Source organism: Podarcis bocagei, assembly GCF_964188305.1.
Source record: "Podarcis bocagei genome assembly, chromosome: 6".
Classification (NCBI taxonomy): domain Eukaryota; kingdom Metazoa; phylum Chordata; class Lepidosauria; order Squamata; family Lacertidae; genus Podarcis; species Podarcis bocagei.
The window spans coordinates 95,088,219-95,105,160 of NC_138130.1; the positions used below are offsets into that span (position 1 = coordinate 95,088,219).

The following is a 16,942-nucleotide window of genomic DNA, read 5'->3' on the forward strand; positions in this document are numbered from 1 at the left end:
TACGTATCCCAGCGCGCCGCGCGCGAACGTTCCGTGAAGCGGAGGACGCTGGGAAATGTAGTCTTGCAAGGAATGAGGTGGCTAAGGCAGCTCAGGGAAAGGATGGGCCTTGGTTCTTAGCAGGAACTTCCGGCCTAAAATCGAATTATCTTCCTGCTCCAACAACTTCCCCGTGCCAAAACTTTTAATGTATTTTTAATCTTTGGTTGGAAACCGCCCAGAGTGGCTGAGGAAACCCAGCCAGATTTTGGGGGGGGGTATAAATAACTTTTTACTATTATTATTATTATTATTACTACTACTATTATTATTTCTATTATTATTATTAACATAGAGGCTTTTCAGGACAGAGGTGCCACTGGCTATTTTCCCCCCATGCCTAATGGAAAAGCTACGCAGCCAATTTCTGCTGCTGTATGCATGCAGGTTTTAAGGTTCAGCAGAATAATTTTTCAAGCACAGCACCAAGTACCAACTGCATCTGTTTGGAGGAAGACTGAAATACATACAAAATTAATCCCTAAAACTATACAGAATTTTTCCAGGCTGCTTCGGCATTCAATACTTCTGCAGGGCTAGGAACAGAATGTCAATGTCCTCAATCTTTAATTGAAACAAAATAAAATAAAATAAATAATTCCTTCCAGTAGCACCTTAGAGACCAACTAAGTTAGTGATTGGTATAAGCTTTCGTGTGCATGCACACTTCAGATACTCAGACTTCAATGTTGCTGAAGCAGCTTACAGAGTTGGTGTGAGCCCTGCCATGGACACAGACATTGAGCTTCTTGGTGGAATATAAATGTAATAAATAAAATACATTTTTTAAAAACCACTGTAGGCTGCATCACTACAAAATCTGGGCAGGGAGGGCTCAAGTGACGAGTATTTTTACACACACACAAATATCCCCGCAGATAGAAAACTAGATGGAAAGGAGGAAAGGTTCTACTGGAGGAAGCGATTCAATGTTTCTCCACACAGACCATGCAGATCCTGACCTGCACCTGAGAAAAAGTAAGAGTACAGGCAAGAATACCTCCTCAAGTAAGAAACAGACCTTCGTAAAAATACAAATGTATGTTTTGGAAGAAGTTCTAGGTATACCATTCTGTAACTGCTTATTTTTGTTGTTGTGAGCAAGTGATCTGAAGATTTGGGGGAGGGGGGAGAGAGTAAGTTAACACATATTTAATTTTGTTTTTATTTCATTTTACCAAATTTAATACTTTTACATCTTGTCCCAACCGCTTCCATATATTACACATATTTCACACACACTTTATTCACATGTTGTTTTTATAAGGTTAAACAAACTTTTAAAGTCTCTGAAATTCATTTGCTCCCCTTCTGTCAAAGATGAGGCAGCTGGAGAATAAAGGCCTTTTTAGTGGTAGCACCAGGGTGGTGGAGGCTCATCTTCCCTCTTCATCGCAAGTTTTCAAGCACTAAATGAAGCATTTTATTTTGGCAGGCGTTTGGGATCTAGTGAACTTCGTTTTTAGTTTGTCTGCCTGTGCCTTGTGTTGCTTTTGTTAACAATATTTAGTATTAAACACATTTATTTTCTTAAAGCCACGATGTGGAGCCAAGTGGGTTCAGAAGCAATGGAAATATCCTAAATAAGTACCAGGGTATTCTACACCAAGACAGTGGCTCCTTTTACCAACAAGTTAATTAACTACGTTCTCTTATTTCACCTACTCTGCAATTCTCATTCTAAGTACAGTATGCCCGTATCCAGTGCTTTTTTTCTGTACTCTCATTTTCCTACTCATATTGAAATACTGCCCCTCAATGAGGCCAAACTTAGATTCACAAAATGTTTAGGAGTATGTGTCGTTCCCCCCCCCCCCGAAGAAAAGCATTTGCACCATAGGCATTGCACCTAAAGCCCAAATCACATACAGTGGTGCCTCGCAAGACAAAATTAATTCGTTCCGCGAGTTTTGTCTTGCGATTTTTTTTTCGTCTTGCGAAGCACGGTGTCGGGAAAGTTTTGGAAAAGCTTCAAAAATCACCAAAGTCTTTAAAAACCTCAAAAAGGCTACCACACCGCGTCCTATGAGTTGCTCCTCGAAGTCAAGTCGCAGCTGTATTAACGGTGTTAAGAAAAAGGAAACAAACTTGCAAGACGTTTCCGTCTTGCGAAGCAAGCCCATAGGGAAAATCATCTTGCGAAGCAACTCAAAAAACAAAAAACCCTTTCGTCTAGCGAGTTTTTTGTCTTGCGAGGCATTCGTCTTGCGAGGTACCACTGTATAGACAAAACACACTGAATGCAATGACAGGTAGAATTTGTATTTTCCCCTGGGTGCCCATCCCTTTTTATTTTTCCCCAAGCGCTTAAAGCTGAATATGCACAAATTAAATGTTTGCAAATTGCAGGCTTACTGTAATCAGATGGGTATGAGACAGAGAATTAATGTAAAGTAGCATAGTCTCTGGGAATTATGGGAGTAAAACTTTTGCTGGACCAAAACATTAAGGGTTGTGTTTTTTTGTGTGTGTGTGTGTGTGTGTATTTTTTATTTTGTAAAAAAGTCCATACCCAGGAAATTCAAATTCTGAGCAAGAAAGCTAAATTCCCCAACATGTTTAATTATGCTCATTTAATTTTGTTTGCATAATTTACTTGCTTTTGTTCATGAAGGAGAAGGGCAGAGAGCCATATGGATAAATGTATCTGTCCCAGCCATTGAGAAATTATATCAGTCACCCCTCTTGGCATCTGAGAGTTCCAAATGGGCAATGCTGCACAACTTTCATGTTTTCACGGTCGTAAGGACTAGACATTTTCAAAATCAAGGACAACTTTCTCAGGAAGAATTCTGCACTCAATGTGCTTCTTGCATCCTGCAGAATTGTAGGGCACAACACCCATACTCATACAAGCTTATTTAACATATGACTTAACACAAGCAGCAAGTATATATACAGTACAAAGAAACTTTACCTACTACAAACACTGAATTGAAATGGGACAATAAACCAAACGTACAAAAATATTTTTATTAAAAAGCAGCAGCTTCTGAACAAGGCAATGTTATCAAAAACCAAATGTAAACATTGCTAAGTTCAACTGATTGGGGGGGGGGGGGCTACTCTGAAAGCAGTTAACAGTACTACCAAATCAGCTAATTATCCTTGACACAAAAAGCAATACATAATTTTGTAATTCTCAAGTTGTAAGTAACTTATCGGAGCCTGTCCCAGCGCCAGATACTGGCATCGTCACATACAGCTATAAGGATACTACTGTCTCTGCTAAAGCTGGTTTGTCGAATGGCAGCAGCACACTTTGGGTGAGTAAGAGTTGTACACCTATCAAAAGAGATAAAGCGTTATATTTCTCTTCATTCACCACCATGTGAACAAAAGGATGTAAGACAACAGTCACAGTTCTTAACTTCATCCCTCCTCCCTTTAAACAACATCCTGCTCACGTTATCCCATTTCTCCCACCCCAAAATATGCTAATTTATGGAAGCTTTCTGGGCTGTATCACTTTAAACTGATCCATGGACAAGAAGCACGTGAGGCTTCTCAATATTCTTGTTTCCACATTCAGGGGGTGTTTTTAATGAAGGCACATCTCATCTTGTGATGCCTCACGTGCCCTATTAAGTGGTATGACCCTGAAACAGGAGTCTCTCTCCCGGACACCTATCCCAACTATAAAAAATTCAAACACTGAAAAAGCTTAATCACAGATCTATGGCAGGGGGAGTTACCATCTCTTCCCCCCGGTCTGTCAGAAATTAGTGCATGTTCTCTTTGTTCATACAAAATCATACACAAAGTTGTTCAGGATTCCCCACCCTGGCCCAGGTCTCTTACACTGTTACCTTCCCAGAACAAAGGCAGCAAGCTGTAATCCAAACTTTGAGAAGACAAACATGCTAATGGCCTGTACTTCTTTATTACAACTTCCTAAGTTATGGTAAAGGGGTTGACTTGTCTGTTTCAGTGTTGATAAGAATTGTGATGCAAAGCTTCAGAAACACTCACTTGGCCTTATGAGGATCTTCTATTTCTAAGTCCCAGACATAGAGCTTGCCAACTTGATTGCCCAATGCCAGCATCTAAAAAAGAACAGAAGATTTATGTAGCCAAATGCTGTGGTGAAAATGACTGTTTCAATGTTGCACTCTACATGCGAACATAATTTTCTTTCGTTTTCAAGAATAAAAGTTCAAGAATAAAAGTTTCCCTAGACAACTCAAGGATAATGCACCATCAGTACCTTGCGGATTTCTAATCCCTTTGCCAACTTGGTGGACTCCAGCTGTGCTGGTCAAGACTGTTGTCCAAAACATATGGTGGGCAGTGGATTGACTAAGGGTGCCCTCAGCAACTAATTAATTGATACTACATCACATTCTGACAATTACAGAAATCAAAATAGGGTATCCTTCCTTACTACACTTCTGGAGGCAATAGGCTTTGTTCCAAAAGAATGATAGACTGGGGTTTAGTTAAGCTTTCCCCAGCCTTGCATCCTCAGATGCTGTCAGACAGCATCATCCCCAATCATTGTCTATGTTCTTTGGAGATTAGCAAGGCTGTAGTCCGAAGATACCTGGGGGGCTACGGTAGGGGAAGGCTGGTTTAGAGTTGCATAAGCAAGTCTCATGCTCATGAGCTCTCTGCTCCCCTAGGATGGCTGCAAAGAGGTCAGTAACTTTTCCTTGATCTGACCGTTCCCCTCACCTCTGCTGTATTTCTATATCATGTAAGCCACCTTGTGAGGGCTTTGCCCTAAAAATATATGAATGAATACAATATCCTCCTCCAGGACACCTTTAACTCCCTTATTGTCCAACAAACCTAGCTGTCTAAGATAATCTCCTGTTATTTTTAGCAATATGGCATTAATTTTTTACTTTTGCATCCCTTAATATCCACACTGTGCATGTGCAACATGGGCCATGCATAAAGAAGAGCAAGGGTAGCCCATCCCGTTTTGCCACCCACACTTGCTGACCCGCTGAAGCCTCACTCACCAGGGTCACACAGCTGTGGCTTCCAGGTTATTGCAAGAGCTCTCGCGAGATCTCACTAGAACCCAGGAAGTGCCCCTTGGTTTCCACTGCCTGAGGCGACTCTCAGTGTGCCTCACGGATGGACCGGCCCCATAGAAGAGTATACTACCCATTATGGTTTATGCACAACAGCCATATTTTATGATATATGGCATATCCGCCTACATATATTACAAAATATGGGAGCCTCAAGCACCCATAAGAAGCAGCAGTGCCAGCTGAACTTCATCTGTGCACTGAACTAATCTTAAATAGCCTTGCTTAATCTCTGCCTTGGCCCTTACCTTTTGCCAGAAATCCATTGAAAACCTCATATACCATATATCACACTGACTGTAATCAAATCGTCCTAAAATGGTCACATTAGACTCGCTGGCCTTTATTTTGTCGATGTCATCTTCCATTTTGCCTGGTTTCCAGCACACAATAGCATTTTCACACGACTGTGGACAGAGGGAAAAGAAGGCTTCAATATAACCCACAAAACACTTTCACACCCACATCCTGCACAGGAAAATGTGGAGGAGATAGACTGCTTAAGGGCATCAACAGTATTTTTATTGTGGGGAGAGGAGGCACGCTACTGGGATTTTTTAAAAATAGTAGGAAGATACCATTTCAGTAAATTTTGAAATTTTCCTATTCTCATCAATTAAATTAAGCGGCCTCGGTCCTGTATACCTGAAGGAGCGTCTCCACCATCGTTCAGCCTGGACACTGAGATCCAGCGCTGAGGGCCTTCTGGCGGTTCCCTCATTGCAAGAAGTGAGGTTACAGGGAACTAGACAGAGGGCCTTCTTGGTAGTGGTGCCTGCCCTGTGGAACGCCCTCCCTTCAGATATGAAGGAAATAAGCAGATATCTTCTCTTTAAAAGACATCTGAAGGCAGCCCTGTTTAGGGAGGTTTTTAATACTTGATGCTGTATTGTTTTTAACACTTGATTGGAAGCCACCTGGAGTGGCTGGGGACACTCAGCCAGATGGGCAGGGTATAAATAATAAATGATGATGATGATGATGATGATGATGATGATGATGATGATGATAATAATAATAATAATAATCTTTTACATCTTCAGAGATCAAAACATAAATGTGACATTATTGAAACGGAAGCCATCCTACCTTGGAAAGTATCAGATCTCCTAGCCATCGCACACAATCTACATAATTTCTATGTATATCTCTGGTGGAGAAGTCAGGAAAGTGAATTTTTTGAGAAACAAACGGCCTGCAAAGGAGAGAGTTGATGCATCTGATCAGTGCGGTTGGGCAGAGGAAAGACACAACTGCAGGAGCTTGGGAAGCAATGACAATAGAGGTGGAATAATTTATATTCCCGTCCCGCCAAAATAAAAAAATACGGGTCACTGGCTGAATTCAAATGTAAGAAGCCATGTTCTTACATGTCCTCTCTTCAACTCTCACTTAACCCCCCCACTCAACTTCAGCAAAGCCTGTTTTCATTTTTAAAATCACCATTTCCCATGCTATCAGAACTGAAAAACTATGGTTTAAGGGTTTCCACCAAATCTTTCAAGGATATTTATGCTAATATAGCTTAGTAAAGCCTTCAAACTTACAATGAATCTTAACAAACAATAAAATACATTATTTTAAACACTGCAGAGCTTGTCCTGCAAAAAAGGGGAAAGTGGAAAACTGACATTTAAGCTGCAATCCTATATCCACTTAACTGGAAGTAAAGTCCCATGGAACACTATGGGACTTGATTCTGGATAGTCACATACAGTGGTACCTTGGTTCTCGAACTTAATCCATTCCGGGAGTCTGTTTGACTCCCGAAACCATTCAAAAACCAAGGTGCTGCTTCCGATTGGCTGCAGGAGCTTCCTGCACTCAAGTGGAAGCCGCGTCAGACATTCGGCTTCTGAAAAACATTCACAAAGCCGATTTGTTCAACAACTAAGCCATTCGGCAACCAAGGTACCACTGTATAGGTTTTGCACTGGTGGCCTAATTCGCATATCACAGTTCATTACCATGAAGACATCAATGTCACCTATTTTTAAAGCCACAACAGCTGGGGCTTATCGCTATGTCCAAATCAGGGATCAAGGTTTCAGTCCAACCAAACCACAATCTGTAGCTAAGGTTTGTCCTTGGCTTACTGATCACCGTTTGTTTGGAGAGAAAAAAACTGTAACTCCTAGTTCAGACAAAATTCTACGTCAGAGGTCATGGCTTGCATACTGGTAGGGCAAAACTATGAAATAAATAAGTAATAAATAAAACTGGCATGTTCACGGTAAATCTTTACCACTGAAGTGACAACTGGACCATACCTGTCATGGGAGGGGGAAAACTTCAAGCAATTTACAGCCTCATTTCAAGATCTAACTACTTGCAAGTTTCAAAAGGTGATACATGATTTCAGTGATGAGCTGAAGAATATACTGGGGTGAGGAAAACATCACACTAGGATTGGGACTGCCCTTACCTGTTGGTTTTATTGGGATTGTATTCATAGGACTCTTTGATTGCATTGATCATTCTCTTTGAATTGATTCGCCAGAGTTTCAGGGAGTGATCCATGCCACAAGACATAATTTTTTCACCAAGGAGGTCATAATCCTATACACAGAATGTAGCAACTTCAATTTTCCATACAAGATTAAAATAAAATCAACAGTGTAGCCTCCAGATTATACAAATCAGGTTATTAGCTATCCTATTAAGCAAATTTCCATTTCCTGACAATTTAAAATTTGTTTAGCAAAGTAGGGGAAAAAACTTGGGAGCGGGGGTAGGACAGCACTGATAAATTTCAAGCTGCTCAACAGTTTTTCACTTACTGCACTTAAAACTTCATCCCTGTGCCCTTCTACTCCTCCAAATATTGCAACCAAAGTGTCTGTTTGAATGTTCCACAGTCTCAATGCATGATCTAGTAAAAAGGGGAGGGGAAACAGAAAGGTTAGATTCCATCATCTCACAATAAACGCAATAGTATGTTCTGATCAACTAGGTGGTTCAACCCCAAAACTGCATACAAAACCTATTGACTTGGTTCACATGTATTGCTAAGGCAAACCATGGCTTGGGGGTCATGGCCTCCCCACCCCCCTTCTCCATCAGCTGCTGTGCTGAGTTAGCCATGGTTTGGCTTAATGCCGTCTGAACCTGGACTTGCTGATTTCTTCAGACAAACCATTAACTATGGTTTGAAGAGCTAAACCATGAGCCCATATTTGGACAACATGCAAAGCCAAACCATGGCTCAGTGCAGTACACAGCAAAATAACCAGGGAGGAGCAAATCGGCGGCAACCTCCTCTCAAGGCTTGTTCCCATAATGTAGCTGAGCCATGGTTTAGTGCCATGTCCAAAAAGCGGAAACCTAGGAAGGGAGTAACAGCCATTGTGCAATTCCCTCCACACAAAGGTGTATTTAGCTGAAGACATACCTCTTTACCTTTGACACCTGTGATACTTTTTTTTTTAGGATACACCTTCTGCTCTAGACTCTTTTAACTGATTTTGATATTATATTTTTAAACTGTTCTAAACCACCCTTGGATATAATGGATATATAATCTAAATCAGGGGTCTGCAACCCGCGGCTCCGGAGCCGCATGTGGCTCTTTTATACCTTTGCCGCAGCTCCGGGCGGATACTAGCGAGGGGAGGCGGCGCATTGTGTGCCCCAACACTCCCCACTGTGGGGGGCGCTGTACTGGCTGTGACGTCGCATGGGGGCGGTGCGTGCATTAGTCCCGCCCGCCCGCTACATTGTAAGGGGCATGTACGCTGGTCACTGCATTGAAAGGGGGCATGTACGCTGGTCACTGTTTTGAAGGGAAGAACACACACACACAAAAAGGTAACTTGTTAATGTAACGTTTATTTCTATGAGGAGGAGTAATTCTGAGGGGTCAAACAAAGAAATAATAAAAAAGTTATTTTTATAATGACTAGTTTTGTGGCTCCCAGTTTTTTTTCCTTCGGAAATGGGTCCAAGTGGCTCTTTTTGTCTTAAAGGTTGCAGACCCCTGATCTAAATTAAGCGGGGGAGGGCAAAATATGAAGATGCTGTTATATGTACTGAAAGCTAATTTGTGAAAATGTGTTGGGTAGTTTACATTTCAAAATGCATTCTCCTTCCCACACCAATTTGAGGTTCCTATTTGGGATGTTGTGTGCATTTTTGGTGTCACCCTTTCCCCCTTTTAGCTCTTACAGAACTAACCCACTACCAGATCATTCCTAAACATTCAAAAGGAACCTACTTCCATACCTTTGCTCACAGACAAGAGAAGATTTGGATCCCTGGGATGAAATTTCAATTCGTTGATTGCGTTGCCATGGCCCACATAATGCTACAACAGAATTCAGAGGTCAGGTTATTCCCTCCACATCTCTGTATTTTTTGCATCAACATGTTAGAATCGATTTTGAGCATTAATATTTACATCTTGGACCAACTCACCTTTATGCACTGCATTGTAATGGGATTAATTATCCTAATAATGCCCCTTGATCCAGCCACAGCCAGAAGGGGGTGGCTTGTATTGCTATCATAGGTCCATGCACAAGTATAAAAGTTTTCATCTGCCTGAAGTGTGCAGTTAAGGGCTAGACATGCACCTGTGGAAAGTCCCACTGCCCACCAGATATTTAACCAAAAATATTTAAACATAAACGAAGTAGTCTGCAGTTCACAAAGCAGAAAGTCAAGTGCTGCTCCCTACTGGCCTTATGTGAAAGTGCAGAGAATGGTTTGAAGCAACCCATCAGTGGAAAACTGAGAAACCACTGGCCTGGAAGGGACCATTCTGCAATGAACTCCAAAATTTGACATGGAAGGACATCATTTACTTTCACCATATTAACTGAAGTTAGTCTTGCAAAGTGTTTCTTTAACTGCGTTCTCATTAAGTAGGGAAAGCTATGAAACTATTCTCAAACCAGCCCTAGAAACGCAGACGTAGTAAAGGATACATCGGCATCCACATAGGACTGTAGCAACCGTATTTCGCCTTGTGAATGACATTCATATAAAGTAACCTGGAGGTGGATAAAGCACAAGAAATTAGAGAGTTCCTGATTCCCATAGCTGAACAACTCCACACAGTGTATAGAATTAGTAATACAATATTCAAGTTTCCATCCTCTTCTACTGAGAATGATGGAGGCTGGGCCATTAGGGCAAATGGAGCACTGCTGCTCCACCAACCTCATTCTGCCTGCAGCCAGCCCTCACCTGCCTGCCTTTCCTCCCTACTTGCAGCCCGTCAAAGGGGCAGCCCTACCTGTGAGCTTCCCCCTCCTCAGTTTCAGTATTGCCCTTGCAGAACTCAGCAGAAGAGGCAGATGGGGACAAAAATAGAATTAGTTGGCATGGCTTCGCATTGGCTGCACCTGTCACTGACTTGGATTCTACCTACTGTTGGGCTTCCCTACCTTCCACTCTACCAGTCCCAAAGGGCACTACCACTGATTGAGGGGGACATAATGACTTCATCTGTGTGAATTCCTAATATATCACCAGGTCAGCAATTTCCTTAAGTTGTCCTCAGGCCTGTTCAAACCACAAGACCTTCTCTTATGTCCACAGTGAATGGGCCTCAGTTCCTATGCTACCTCTGATATATGAAGTCTAGTTAGAGAATTATTTAAAAAAATCTTTGCTGGAAGTTATTTAGCTAAAACGAGCAGTTATTACCAATCGTGAAAACAACTAACTTTGTGAAGAGTGCTTGATTATAACAGCAGCTGCAGGAAGCTAACAGTTTCAAGGCTTATGTAGTTTTTTTCACCTACTGCTTATTGACATTGCACTACTTGAGCAGATTGCAAATGTCTCTTTTGAGGTGTTTACATATGCTGCCAGGCAGGCGGGGGGGGGGGCATTTTTTAAAGCAGGATTTTGACATTATACTTCAGCTGCACACCCAATGGACAGACACGTGATTTTTCCTTTCAAACCCAACTTTTATACTCAACTGAGTATGAGCATTCTCAACACACCTCCAACTGGAAATGTTCCTAGCAAACCCATGTATATGCTTATGTAGGACTGTGGCCATCTGCAACTACCTTTGCACTATTACTATCGTACCACATCACAAAACTGTTTAATTTGGCTCTTGGGATCAGATATAATGCCTAGTTTGGAAAAAACCCGCAAGATATATTTCAACGTTATGAAAAGGAAGCAAGATCTTGGAAAGCGGTAAATAAGTGAAATGTAAAATAAGTTTCAACATGTCACTCACTCTGTTACTGCCAACCGTAGCAAACACCAGGGGATCGCCTTCCTTGCTGTGCCAGTTAAACTGCACCCCAAACAATGGCAGACTATGGTCTTCCTGAAAACGAAAAAGGTGTAAGAAGAATTGGCTTCAAAACAAAACTTGTGATTTCATATATTTAGGACATTTATTTTCAGGGCAGTAGTACACATTATGTGCACTATGGGGATGCTGCTGAAAAAAAACAGCATTCCAATGATGACCTCTCTCCCTGTCATCAGTACCATTTTGGAACACTTAACCCAGGTTGCAATGTTATCACTCCCATCAGCCCCAGCCAGGGTGGCCAATAATCAGGGATCATGGGAGATGTAGTCCAAACACATCTACATGGTCACAGGGTCCCAGACCCTGATGTAGAATGAGGGAGCGGAAACATACTGCACAACATCATAGGGAAGTCTTTCCAAGTGGTACAAGGAAGCTATTTTTGGTGGCAACACTATGTCACCAACACTACTAGGCTAAGGTGACTTGTCTGCATTAGCAGATATTTTTTTTAACAAACCTTAGAGATTGAGAGGAAGGAATGTTGCCCATGGGACAACTCTACTATTAGTAAGCCATTCATGAAAGCAATGCCTGCCAGAATCGAATTGTGTCCAGCCTACTCCAAGAAACCTAGGTATACATGCTAATTAACCCACTGTAGGACTTGCTGGTGAAGGGTGTATAATAAATGACATAATAAATAAATGGCACCATTTTCCTTCCAAGTTTTGAGTTTTCCAACTGAAGTTATGAGCATGGACTAGGATGGAAATGGAAAAATAGGGCTCAGCAACCGGTAGGAAAAGAAACTAAACAAAAGCATTGCCTTTCCAATCTCACTAGAAGTCTTATTCCACATTTATGATTCAGAACGCTAGGAACTGGAAGCAGGCAGGAGTACAGTATTAAAGAATAAATCTATAAATACTGACATTTCAAGGATTCCAAGTATCATGTCAGATTTTAAATAACTCAGCAACATACACAACAAATTATCCAGCCTTAGTCAAAACAAGTATGTTACCCTTCTCACAATGTTTTACTGGGAGATGTAGGGAACAGCTTAGTGCAACCTTCCGCAACCTGGCCCCCTCCAAATATTTGGACTACAGCTCCCATCATCCCTGATCACTGGCCATGCTGATTGGCACAGATGGTAGTTGGGAGTCAAAAACATATGGGGGGGGGGAACCAGGTTGGGGAAGGCTGCCCTGACGGAAGAACACATCTGTGTGGTGTAGTGGTTAAGAGCGGTAGTCACGTAATCTGGGGAACCGGGTTCGCGTCTCCGCTCCTCCACATGCAGCTGCTGGGTGACCTTGGGCCAGTCACACTTCTTTGAAGTCTCTCAGCCCCACTCACCTCACAGAGTGTTTGTTGTGGGGGAGGAAGGGAAAGGAGATTGTTAGCCGCTTTGAGACTCCTGAAGGGGAGTGAAAGGCGGGATATCAAATCCAAACTCTTCTTCTTCTTCATCTTACATGTGTAAAGGGCTCAAGCATAAATTCCCACACCACCAATTAAAAGGATCAGAGCATATAGTAGGATATGCTATAACAAATATAGCAATCTACAAACAACACCACAGACTTTTGATAGTCTTTTGAAAATAAAACTTTTGATAATTTTTTCCTGCTAAATGCCTTCTCCCCAAGACAGACATGTGCTGTAACTGTTTTGCTGTTATATTTTCAAAGGTCTCCAAGGCCTATACTTCTATTTCAAAAGAAGTTGGCCTTCACCTTCAGTGGCTGATCTTAGCCACCCGAAAAGAGAGACTACACCCTTCAGTTTCCTGTTATTTGTTAAAACATATCTTGCTTTCCTATAGTACAAACTTCAACTAAAGGCAACAAGGTGAAACATGTACAAAAGCATGCAAAGAACATTTAGAATAGGAGTTTTGGACTGATCTGAGAGAAAACACTGCTTTAAGCTTTAAATGACTGCAATGCTGAAAAACAGCATCAACATAATGGTGATTACTATCTGCAGGATGTGTCCATGATCTAACTTACCTGCTGCCACAGAAAGAGAAATTATTATATTACAAATAGTATATAGGCAACTCTCAACTTAGGTGGGGGTTAAGTTCCAGAGATAGTACATAAAGCCAAAATCACATATAGTCAAATCACATTGGGTTCAATGGTGGGTAGGATTGCCAAAGTCTTTTCCTCTGGATGCCCACCCACTTTTTAATTTTTATAGTTTTTTTACCAAGTGTGTAAAGCTGAATGCACACAAGTTAAATGTGTGTGTATTGCAAGTTACCCATACTTAAAATTTCTCTAAAGCTGCTTCTGATTTTCCCTTCATACGAGCAGGACCTGCTACTTGCTTAAGTGTGCTTAGGTGGCAGGGCCACTAGCTTACACAGAGAATGTATCTATTCACAGCTGTTTGCCATGTGAAGTACAAGAAGCCTGTTCTGAGGCAGCATTCTCCTGAACACAAGATCTTCCTTGTGGACTGCCCAGAACCACCACCCGACTGTTGTTTGAAAAAGAATGCCAGTTCAAATATGCCTTGTTCTGATCCAGTAAATAAGTTATTTGGATCACTGAAGTACAAAACACTGTGACAGTGGTACCTCAGGTTAAGAACTTAATTCGTTCTAGAGGTCCGTTCTTAACCTGAAGCACCACTTTAGCTAATGGGGCCTCCCGCTGCTGCCATGCCTCCACCACACAATCTGTTCTCATCCTGAAGCAAAGAATGAGAAAGGTACTATTTCTGGGTTAGCGAGTCTGTAACCTGAAGCGTCTGTAACCCAAGGTACCACTGTATAAAGGCAGCAAGCAATTTTCATTCTAATGAGATGTCTGCTGACAAAATACCTTGAGGCTGTTTACACATTTGAAGGAGTATTTGCATTTCTTTGACTTCCATTTTCCTTTCCCCCAGCTTTTTCTTCCTGGAGCATTGGGGGTGTTTGTAGGGGTGTCAGGGCGTTCAGTGTTAGTACCACTCTCTATGCTAACAGCATCATCCTGAAAGCATAAAGAAGGTTGGTTTTCAAAACAGATCAAGACCCACATTCACAGCAAAAAAGCTACCGGTAACTTACTAAGTGAAGGAAGATCCTCCAGCTACTTCAGAACAATGAGGCAACCTTATTCAGAAATAGAGGATACTGAGCAACTAAAAGTATTCAACAGCAATAGACAAGATGATTCACACGTTTAGAGAATGAGTGGGCAGATCTATTTGTCATTTGCCACAGATTGCCAAGGATTTCTGATTCCCAGCTGTTTTAAACAATAGCAGCAACAATTATTTCTCCCAACTGCTCCTAAATTATTCCACTGAAATAAAAAAAGCTTGCAGTAAGCAGAAATAGTTTTTTGTCTTGAAGGACTGCGAGCTCCATTCAGTTCAGGGTCTCAAAGCAAACTCCTCTGCTTAAACTTCTTTAAATCCAAGTGTATGGCTTTTGTGCCAAGCTCTGGTTGGTGAATCCTGGGATACCAGTGAAAACCTAAGTAGATGTCAAATAAGGAGTATCTAACCTGAGTTCGTTCCAATTTGCTGGTTTCCTAAAAGCAGAGAATCATCAGCTTTCGTTTTAAAACAGAGACGACATAGGTAGAAACTTAAGGTGCCATTGAAAATTATTTCGCCTACCCATCTCTTCCATTCAGAAACAAATTTCCTTCCACAGAGAAAGCTAGCAAGTCAGCGAGAAGAGTTATAGACTAGCTTTATCCCTGACATGCTAGCTTTCTATGTGCAGATAGCTGGAGTGGATACAGAGAAGATGGGTAACACAGAAGCCTAAATATAATCAGGGGAAAGTATTTCAGCCCAACTCTCATTCTAATGTTCTATTTATAAAAGCAAGTGTAGCAAGAGGGCAAATATAGAAGCCTAGGTTCCAGGTGGAAACTGGTCTACATTAGAATTCTTCTTGGCACCCTAGCTATCTAGATGCAAAGGGGTCCTCCTTTGATTTCTTCTCATAAACAAGCACCCCACCACCTGCAGCCTAAAAGCCTAGAGCAATAGCATCCCACACACAGGCTAACCATGAACATCGGTTTCCGAACAGCAGCAGAGAACACCCGCCAGATGCTGTGGCCTCCCAAAGCCCCAATCAGCCCCAGCCAGCATGGGCTAGTGGTCAGGGATGACCTCTGACCTTTAAACCTGCTTTCTCCCACCTGGCTCCAGAAGCTGGTGGGCTACAGCTCCCATCCTTCCTTACCACTGCTCCCAGGGCCAGCAGGAGATCACCATCAATTTCATTTACGAATTGCTTCCCGTGAGGCACCCCAAAGAGGATTAAGGTCTAGGAAGAGGCTGCACACCCACCTTCGAGGCAGCAGGTTGGAAGGGGGAGGCTGCCTTGCAGTGGGGGGAATGGGACCCTCCAGCCCTCGAACCACAACTCCCAACAGCCCCAGAAACCCCCTCGGGAGATTGTGGACTCTCCTTCCTTGAAGGTAAGCAGAGGCTGAGTGGCCATCTATCATGGATGCTTTAAGTTGATGACTCCTGCATCGCCGGGGGTTGGACTAGATGACCCTTGGGGTCCCTTCCACCCCTACAACCATATACAATATCTTTATTGTCATTGTCCCATGCAGAACAATGCAATTGAAAAACTATATAAAAGATTCAAAAACCTCTAAAAACTCTGAAACCCCATTTTAAAATACACTATACTATAGAGACCCCTTATGCTGCAACTTTTCCTTTTTCTTGCGAGGAATCTTATTCAGAATAAGGGAATTTCCCTTTAAAAAAGGGAAACGTTCACAGCTATGTCTACAACTCTATGATGGGAGTTGCAGTTCAGCAATACCTGGAGGCTCCCCCACACTTGCCCTAAGGGAGCCTCAGTGTGGTGAACAGTGAAGAGTGCCTGGTTAGGACCTGGGTTCAAATCCCTACTCAGCCACGAAGCTCGCTGGGTGACCTTGGAGCCAGTCACACGCTCTTAGCTTAACCTACGTTGTGAAAAAAAACGGGGAGGTGGGGAACCATGTGCACCACCCTGAACTCCTTGGAAGATAAAGGTGGCATATAAATAAGTAAATTAATAATGAAAATTATAAACAGGACAGCCAGGACCTCAGGCTCCCCCTCTCAGGAGGGGGAGGGAAGAAGACCACCAGCCCCCCCCCGCGCGTTGCTAAGAGACGCGCTAGGCCCCAAGCCTGAGAGAGGGGTGTCTTCCTATCTCAGGGCCCCCCGCTCACGTTCTCGTCGCCGGACAGGTCCCCCGGGTTGCTGTTCTCGTCGCTGCTCAGCTTCTGCTTCTTCGCCGGCATCTCCGCTCCCGCCGTCGCCTCCGCCACCCCCGCGGACGATGCTGCTGGCTCCGCCGCCGCCTCCGAAGCCGCCTCTCCTCTGCCTCCGCCTCCTCTCCGCCGCTCAGACATTTTCCCCGCCCCTCATCCCCGCGGCCGTAAAGCGCGGCGGAGGCGGCGTCGCGAACGGCCAGGTGGGGGCGGAGAGAGGAGACGGAGGCGCACGCGAGGAAGGGGGCGGGGCGAGGGAGGCGCGAGAGAGCGCTTATTGGAGCTTAACCGCTCCGCCGCAAAGCGCGACCGGCTTTTCAGCCGCCCCTTGGCGTCGTAAAAAGTTTAACAGAGAGCGCGGGCGCGATGCGCGCGGCAGAAAGAGC

The 16,942-nt window shown here is 43.0% G+C and overlaps 1 protein-coding gene and 1 long non-coding RNA gene across 2 annotated transcripts; one reads left to right on the plus strand and one right to left on the minus strand.

Moving 5' to 3' along the window:
- The first annotated feature begins 1,162 nt into the window (after positions 1-1,162).
- Positions 1,163-3,120, plus strand: LOC308588837. The gene is made up of 2 exons (XR_014008913.1): positions 1,163-1,909; positions 2,266-3,120. It is a non-coding gene; the product is annotated as an uncharacterized lncRNA (long non-coding RNA).
- On the minus strand, positions 2,994-16,712 carry EED (embryonic ectoderm development). The gene is made up of 12 exons (XM_081197411.1): positions 16,515-16,712; positions 14,151-14,303; positions 11,284-11,376; positions 10,007-10,072; positions 9,495-9,620; positions 9,303-9,384; positions 7,862-7,953; positions 7,507-7,640; positions 6,171-6,276; positions 5,330-5,488; positions 4,012-4,085; positions 2,994-3,324 (listed from the first exon to the last, which is right to left on the minus strand). The coding sequence occupies exons 1-12, from the start codon at positions 16,695-16,697 to the stop codon at positions 3,198-3,200; spliced, it is 1,395 nt and encodes a 464-aa protein (XP_081053537.1). The 5' UTR covers positions 16,698-16,712; the 3' UTR covers positions 2,994-3,197.
- Positions 16,713-16,942: the final 230 nt, after the last annotated feature.